At 56.1% G+C, this 8,855-nt stretch overlaps 1 protein-coding gene across 4 annotated transcripts in view; it reads right to left on the bottom strand.

Moving 5' to 3' along the window:
- The window catches only part of LOC108545928 (protein bric-a-brac 2), a 153,930-nt gene extending 145,326 nt beyond the window's left edge, over positions 1-8,604 (bottom strand). For all 4 annotated transcript variants that reach the window (XM_017897758.1, XM_017897760.1, XM_017897762.1 and 1 more), the window contains exon 1: positions 7,551-8,604. In XM_017897758.1, coding sequence (XP_017753247.1) covers positions 7,551-8,516 — 966 coding nt within the window. In that variant the 5' untranslated portion in view covers positions 8,517-8,604. The remainder of the gene's footprint in view (positions 1-7,550) is intronic.
- Between the last annotated feature and the right edge of the window lie 251 nt (positions 8,605-8,855).

Raw genomic sequence — 8,855 nt, 5'->3', positions numbered from 1 at the left:
ACCACCACCACCACCACCACCGCCGCCACTACCGCTAGCAGCGTGTTTCTTCGCGACGAGAGGACGGAACGGGAGCGCGAACGGAAAGCGACAGGTGCGAGAACTCGAGAGGACGGGCTACTACTCGACGGATGACGGCGATCGACGGGCGCGTGGTTTTCTCCGGCGAGACGCAATCTCGACGGTACAATGGAACATAGAATTTTTAACGGCCGGATAGGAATACGAAACGAGGCGCGAGACAATGGGTTTCTCGGGGCCGATTCGCCTTTATCTCGAGCCGCTATTTTCTCGCGACTCGACTAATCTAGCTTCCGCGAAGAAACTCCCTTGCATCGCTTCCCGTGCTTCCTCTTCGTCCCGTCATCGTTATTATTATTATCCTAGTTGTTATTATTTTTCTTTGGACCTTGGAAATCGAGTCCTCGCACCGGAATTATGCCGTCGAATCGAAACGCGAATCGCGTACTCGAAGAAAGCTCGCGGATGCTCGAAATCGGCTCGCCGTCGAATCGCGCTTTCGTTCGGAAAAGGGTGCGGCGATCGCTTAAATCGGATCGAATGAATCATATTCGCTAGAAGTATCGCGACGTGAGTCATCGACGTAAATGAGATTATATTCTACCTCCTAATAGTAACGCTCGGCATTAACCGACCCGCCGTTCCGACAAACAAATTTGAGCGCGTGACTCAGCCAGCTCGTATCGTATGTAATATGTATACAAATATACGCGCGTAAGCGGTTCGTGCTCGTTTCCCGAAACTCTTTGATCGGTTCGCGAGAGGAAGCTCGATCGTAGCACGACGTTCTTTCTCGCTGCACTCGTCTCTCATTTTTCCCCGATCTTTCTCCGTTTTCGTTTCTCGTAGTCGGTTTCGCGATTTTTACGGAAAAAAATAAGAGTAAGGAAGAGAAAGAGCGAGTGACAGAGAGTGTGTGAGAGAGAGAGAGAGAGAGAGAGAGAGAGAAAAGAAAGAAAGGGAAATAAAGGAGAAAGAGAAAGAAGCGTACGCAGCGGCAATCCCGAGTACCGTTCTGGCGGAGTCGACGCGTAGCGAGATTCGAGAAAGCGGATTTAAACGCGACTCGGCGATTCAACGTTCGAGGCATTGAAACGTAAAACAAGCGGTAGGATGCGCGACGCCGGCAGAGGAGGGAGGAAAAACTCGACGAAACGTCCCTCGCCTTTCGCGTCAGAATTAAACGGGCGTCATCGCCGCGTGTCTTATTTCTATAGGTCGCGCGTGCCTATTATACGCGATCGAGGGTTTTTTTTCGGTTCGACGTCGACGGCGGTGAAAACTCGGATGTGCAGCAACGAACAGCGCGATCGTTTTATTGGCTAGAGAGGAGGATAGGACGAACGGAACGGGACGGGACGGGACGGGACGGGAAGAGAGGAGGACGCGCGGAAACCGGGGGAGAGAGAGCGAGAGAGAGAGAGAGAGAGAGAGAGGGAGGGAGGGAGAGAGAATGTAATCGAATATCCTAGAATTTAATTCTATCGGTTCGTCCCGCGCGTTCGACTTTCATATCGCGCTTTTTTGCGACAGTCATTAAATCTAATTTATCGCGACGCCCGTGTCGCGTTTCAGGGATGTGTGTACCGGCCGAAACGAGGGAGGCCGGATTTCCACGATTCGATTCGAATCGAAAGACCCTCTCTCTCTCTCTTTCTCGCTCTCGCCGTCCCTCGCACCTCCACCGGACCGCCGCCGACCCGATCCGATCCGATCCGTTCTCTTTCGCGAAACGCCTCGCGCGACCAGCTTTTCGCATCCCCGGTGTCGACAGCCGCGCGTATCCGCGTCCGTCGTTTGTCTCGATCCCTCCGACAATTTCGATCGGCGGCGAGCCGTTAAAAGCCCGGGGTCGAAAAACGCTTCGGCCTCGACGTCGTGCACCCGCGCCGATCGCGAGTAACCTACGCGCGTCGGTGTGTATGCACGGCGCGGTGAATAGCAGAGGAAAATAGAAAAAAGAGGAAAAGGAAAAGGGTGGAAAAAAGTCGGAAAGACGACGCGCACGATCGATCGATGATCGAGCGAAACGAGGAACCATAGCGGCGGGAGTGTCGTTGCCGGTACGCGGCAGATAACGACGAGAGGTTATAAATCTCCTTCCGGTCGGAATCGGGAGCGAAGCAATCTGCGGAATGGTCCGGTCATCCGTCCATCAAGTCACGCGTACCGCGACGTACAGTCTACGTATTAATATATCTGCGGGCCGGAGCAGAGATTCGCGCGCGCACGCCACGCAGGCACACACACGCGTACACGCACGCTCGTATTCGCGCGAATCGGCCAGGGACGCGCGTCGCCACCACCGCCACCACCGCCACCACCGCCACCACCGCCGTCGCCGCCGCCGCCGTCGCCGCCACCGGCACCGTCATCACCACCGACATACCGCCGCCGCCACCGCCATCGCCGCCGCTGCTAAAGCGCGTTGCGGCTCTATCGTGTATCGTGTATCGTGTATCGTGTATCGTGCATCGTGTATCGCGTATGCCGTAGAATGTATGGTGGCCGATACGTATATCGTATGGTGCACGGTGCACGATGTACGGTGTACGGTGTATGGTGTACGGTGCGTGGCGCGCGGTGTGTGCATCGCGCCGTACGCCAGCCGCGATGCCCGATGCGCGATGCACGAACCGCGATGCACGATGCACGATGCGCGGGACGCGACGCTCCCGCTTCGTCTCTTCTCTTCTCCTTCCTTCTCCTCCACCTCCTCCACCTCCTCCACCTCGCGCTCGCTCTCTACCGCTCCAGCCCGTTCCGTGTATTTATGCGCGTTTCGATGGGAAAAGGCAGCGCGCAACTCGGACGCGACGCAAGATAATTTCTGATTTACCGCGGCTTCGTGGGAGCTGTCGCCCGCCGTACACGGCGCGCCCGGATCCATCCCGCGTCGCATTTTCAAAATGGAAACGTTCGTTCCTACCCTCCTCGCCCTTTCCACCCTCTTCCGTGCCCCTTCGTCATTGCCCTAGACCCTCCTCCACCGCCCTGCACTCGGTACCTGCGCCTCTACCTGCGCCTCTACCTGTACCTCTACCTGATCGTTTATCGCCGTCAGCCAAAGCCAACGCAACGTCCTCGACCGTTGCTTTTCCCGATTTTTCCACGAATCGGATAGACTCGCGGCTGCGAAGATCGCGCCAGATTTCTACGCGGGTCCGACGAGACACCGTGGGACGACACTGTGGGACGACTGTGGGACGAGCGTGGTGAGAGACGCCGGGCTAGCCGGCCCGTTCGCTACGTACCGGCGGGGTGTTGAAAAATTAATCGCGCGAGGAAACGCGGACCGTTTCCTCGGCCGTTTTCCTATCGCAAAATCGCGATGGGATAAAGGGCGGTCGTTCGCGCGTCTCTGCTTCTTCCGTTTCACCGACCGTGCGCCTCGGCTCGTTACATTATTACGCGAAGCTCCTCGCGGGAATTTCCAGCGAAAGTTTGCGGTCGAGAATCGCGAACAAACGTCGTTTTGCACCGTCGTTCGGCTGAATCTTTCACGACCGTTTTGCGGACCTAGCCACTGGACGCGTTTACATTTTTTAACAACGACCGCTGCCCTCTTATCTTGCCTCGTCGAAACATCCAACCGCGATTCTTTCCCCGACTCTTTCCTCTCTTTATCACCGGCTCTCGGTGGTCAATCGAGAGACGCGGTTGCGCGATACTTTGGAAGAAATTCGCGAAAGGGGGGAACGACGACGGTGTGGCGAAACAGGGAAAGGAGAGGAAACGGAAAAGCGATTAACCGAGAGGGAGAGGAAAGAGAGGAGAAGAAAAGAGCAATGGGAAAGAAACGGAGAGGCAGAGTTAAGCGGCCGGGCGCCTATGCGGTCCGGTTATACCCTGGGATTACATTCCAAGTATTGCCATTATACCGAGAGTTTCCTAGGAAGGCAATTTTTGAAATATTTAAAACACATACCATTATGCTCGCTAAGCCGTCCCTTATTATAAAACAGTCTCTACGAATGGCGGCTACGTGTAAGACACGGCGAGCATCGCAGTCGGCCGCCGCCGCCGCCACACCGCGAGCCCTTCACGACTCCGTCGATTTCGACTCGAGTTTCGAGTCCTCGGTGTCCCTTCGGCCTCCTCCTTCCTCCTTCCACCGTACGCTCCTTGCGCTCCTTCCTACCGTCGAGATCGCACGACGAAATTATAACCGTTGGTCGCGCACCGGGTACCTACCAATTTCTTCCGGCTCCGTCCTTGCCGCTCCGAAAGCCGCAAAAACTAACTCTACCTGGTATCGCCGGAAGCTACGCGTGCGCGCGCGCGAGTCCACGTAACACGGCCGACCGTCGCCTTTGCGTATCGTCCGAGAATTTCGCGCGGGATCGCGTGCGGCCAACTGACCAACCGGGCTGCGCGCAGATAAAAGGAGAAAAAAGAAAAAAAAGTAGAGGATGCCGTAAAAAGAAATAGCGTCTATAACGCGAGTTACCAAGCGGTTACGCGCGACGCGACGCGACGCGTGTTGGCAATCGGCTTCGGAATTGGGCACAGGGAAAAGGGGGAGCGTGGGCGTCGCGAACGAGAGAGGGCGACTTAAGATCGAAGCCCCGATAGACGAGAACTCTCGATCACTTTTTGACGGGTGGCGTAATCGAGTAGGCGAGGAGAGAGCGCAGACGGTGGATAAGCGCGCGTGTGCACCACCGGCTCTTTTTTCTCCGCGTTTCGAGAAGAAGGGGTCGTCGGCGTCACGCATTTTAATACATCAAACTTTTCAATTTTGCCGCGACTCGTATCGCGCGCAACTCTGCCCGTCGAAATGACGCTCCTGATATATCGCTTAGCTAGCCCGTTACGCGTTCATCAACGCGGAATCGATACGCGTGCGTACAGGCACACGCGTAGGCGACGTTCGCCGGGAAGGTAGACGTGTGTCCCAGCGCGCGGGACGGCCGCGAAAACACAATCAAGACCGTACGGCAAAAACACTAATTTAAACGGAACGAAGGAAATATGTAGTCGCATCCGTTGCGTATCAGGATGAATGGCGCTGCTCGCCCGGTTACTACGATTCACGATTTACCGTTCTGCGACTTTTTTCCCACCTCTCGCCCACTCCCTCCACCCCCCTCTCTCACTCTCTTCGTCTATCCGTCTGTCCGTGCGTCTCTCTGCTCGCGACAGGAATCGGTCCGCTCTCCTCCCGTGTGTATACACGCCACAGAGGACAAACGGCATCGATGCGGAAATCAAAGCCGTTATTGCCAAAAAGGATAATGCGAGGGAAGATTAAATTTTTTTCATGCCGCCTTTTCAGGCTTCACCGACCGCGAACGGCGCGCGATCGCGCTTTCCCGCTTTCTCGCTTTCCCGCTTTCCTCCTCCTACCGTATTCGCCATCGCGTAGATACGCGCGCTTTCGCGGCACGCGCGCGCGTGTCCCTTTTGTCGCGATCGCGTACGCGCGCGCGCGCGCGCCCACTCTGGCCGTCGTATCGCGATGGCGGTCGCGAGCGAATTTCCGAGCGAATTTCCGAGCGATCGGGGAGTTAAAGGACAATTTATATTTAAATTCCGTTTCGTTAAAGCTCTTAATCCGAAGGAAATCCAGCTGGAGCGGTGGAAACGATCCTTTGCGGCGGCTAAATCTTTAATAATCCATCCTTGAGTGGCGCGCTTCTCGCCGGGGAGTATTTTTCACGACGTTATATACTCGAATGCGAGCGCGCGCGCCAGACGTATACACGGGCACGCGTTCCTAGACGCAAAAGCCAAAGAAGGAGGAAGAAGGAAGAAGGAAGAAGGTAGCGCGGTGGTGTTACTTTTATAGCGCGTAATTTTCCAGGCTCGACCGTCCACGACCACGGCGACGACGATCACGACCCCCTTGGACGGATTTTCGCGCAGAGAATCGGTACTGCGTTTCACTCGAAACGCGCCCCATCGAAACGCATCTCCTATTAGGTCTACCCGCATCAATTAGGCATTTTAATCGGAGAGGCTTCGCGCCGGTATCGCGGAATAGTTGCGATATACCTACTAACGTATTACGATACGAGCAGGCATGCCCGGAGAATTGGAACGTGGTTGCGTTAACATAATGGAATTCCGCGGAATGTTATACCCATTATACATAGCCGATTGCGTCACCACACCGATATATACCCACGATAGAAAAATAATGCTCGGCCTCCGATAACCGACTCGCTTCAATTTTCCGCTTTGCTCGGCAAACCACGGATCCCTCTCGATATTTACCGATTTTTCTCTTCGCACACCGTCCATCCGTCTCTCTCGCACTCCCTTTACTTTCTCGGCGAATCGTCGATCTTTATCCGCGATTCTCGCTTCGCGTGTCTTTCCTCCTGGTCGCGAGATTACGTACCACCGACTGGTGGACTTTAAGCGTTTTCGCGAAGGTGGCCGCGAGATCGAAGGCGCGTGAAAGGACGGCGGATCGGCGCGATTGGCGAACGTCGTGGCCGCGAAATCGCGTACGCGGCGCGTACAGGGCAGCGAATCGAGTGGTCATTGTCGTCGTCGTCGTCGTCGTCGTCGTCGTGGTTGGTGGAAAAAACGGTCGTGCGAGATCGGACGACCCACGGATCGCCGGCTGCAACGAGGTTTCGACCGTGACGAAGGGTAGAGACGGACGAGTGGCGAAACGAAGCGCGGTGACTAGCTGTTCGTTTAATAACTTGCGCCGGTGGCGAACGATAAATAATGCAGGAGACACCGTCGTCCCGATGTAATTAACGAGAACAGTCGATACCCGGTGTGTGTCACGTATGCGCGAACGAGCGCGTAGTCAATATTTGTCATTCGTTTTAACAAAAAGAACGTTACAAAACGGTCGAATGCTCCGCGTCCAAATATTGACTATGCTCATTGACGTTCATTGATACTCTCAATTAGTGCACACCGTCGAAGCCGATCGCCGGGTAATTGGACCTCTCCGGCAAAGGCCCGGTCTTCCCGTTAGACGAGACGTTTCCGGTAAAAACATTCGGCCAGTGGTAATTGGGAGTTTCGGCGACCCTAACCTACGATTTTCTCGCCTCCCGCCGACAGAGCTTTACTTTTCCCGAAACCGACCGCCGCATCCGCCGCCAATTATAAACGCGGCGTCGCCTTCCCCCCTCCCTCCCACCCGCCCCCCGACGACTTTGTTCGTTCTCGTTTGTCCTTTCTCTCGCGACGTTTCTCCGCGATCGCCGCGATACCTAATTAACGGCTCTCCCCCTATCCTCGAAAACGCTTCGTCGTCGTGTCGCGTCATTTTTCTTCGCGTCCTCTGTTTTGCCTGTGTTTCGAGAACGCGTCTCCCCCTGTGGACGACGAAATTTTCGCGCCCGCTGTGTATACGCGCGACCGTGCGCGCCGTTCTTGTTGACGCGCGAGGGTTTTTCTGGCCGCGATGTTTACGTTAGTTCGATAGACCGACGCGGTCGTTTGCGCGGACCAACGTTTTTCGAAGCGTTCGTTGGTCGATTTCGACCATGCTCGACCAAGAAACGGTGTGGGAAAAGGTGAAAAGATGATAGAGAGAAAAAATCGTCGCGACTCACCCTTTCCTCCTCGCGAATCATCTCGGCGATGCCTGGCTTGATCTCCAGATCGTCACCGGGAGCACCTGGTTGACCGCCGGCACCCGACTGAAGGTGTTGCTGCTGTTGCTGCTGCTGCTGCTGTTGCTGTTGCTGCTGTTGCTGCTGCACGGTGAGCTGCTGGCCGTGAGCGGTCAGGTGGTTGACGGAGGCGTGGGGACCGGAAGTCACGTGGCCAGGCACGTGGTGAGCGGATATCGAGTGCGAGCTCTGCTGGCCCTGAGGGGGCGGCGGTGGCGGTGGCGGCAGCGGCAGCGATACCGGAAGTTCCTGAAGGTTGATCTGCGGCGTGACGGAGACGTTGGGCGTGCCGGGGGATCCGAGGGATCGCGGAGTCGAGCTGCTGGGCAGCATGCTGTGAATGTCGGGTACGATCACGCCTCCTCCGCCTTGGCTCGGGTCTTGATCGTCGGGGATGCTTCCGGAGGCGATCCGATCCGGACTACACGCCGGCGGCGATCTCTCGCCCGATATTCGACGACGCTTCTTCCTGTGCATCGCCGCGTTCGCTGCCTCCTCTAGGCTCGATCTGGAGGTCAGCTCTTGCTCGCTGTTTACGTCCGCCAGCCCTCGAATTTTCAGGCTCTCCGCGACCTTTAGCAACGGTCCGATTTGTTCCTGCGACACATTTATCTCTCCCTTGTACATAAACTCTACGGCCGCCTTCAGCTCGGGCCACTTGATGTCCTTCATGATCACGATCGGATGTTGACAGGGATTATCGAAGAAGAGCGCCTGAAAGTACGGGCTGCACGCCGACAATACCATCTTGTGAGCTTTCACGCTGTGCCCGTCGCAGGCTAGGGTCACGTCCACGAAGCTCTCGCTCTGCAGCAGCTGATCGAACACGTTCGTCAGATTCGTTTGATAATTGTTCCACCTCAGACAAAACTGCTGGGGCGACCCAGCCCCGCTTTGCTGCGTCATGTTTTCCAAGGATTTCGACGCGTCTCGATCGTTTCCTCTTTCGTTTCCGTTTCTCTCCTTTTCCTCCTCGTCCTCCGCTTCGTCGTCCTCGTCCTCCTCCTCCCCCTCCTCCACCTCCGCCCCCTCCTCTTCGTTCTTACCCTTGCACGCGTTCTCCTCCACCTCTCTTTCCTTCGTCGCCTCTGTCGCTTCTTCCTCCTTCGCCACCTCCTCCACCTCCTCCACCTCCTCCTCCTCCTCCTCTTCTTCCTCTTCTTCCTCTTCTTCCTCTTCTTCCTCTTCTTCCTTTTCCTCTTCCGCTTCCTCTTCTTCCTCTTCCGCCTCCTCCTCCGCCTCCTC

This window comes from Eufriesea mexicana, unplaced genomic scaffold (assembly GCF_001483705.2).
Source record: "Eufriesea mexicana isolate 0111107269 unplaced genomic scaffold, ASM148370v2 scaffold572, whole genome shotgun sequence".
NCBI classification, from domain to species: domain Eukaryota; kingdom Metazoa; phylum Arthropoda; class Insecta; order Hymenoptera; family Apidae; genus Eufriesea; species Eufriesea mexicana.
Note: the sequence above shows the minus strand (reverse complement) of the source record. Positions and strands in the feature narration are given on the sequence as shown.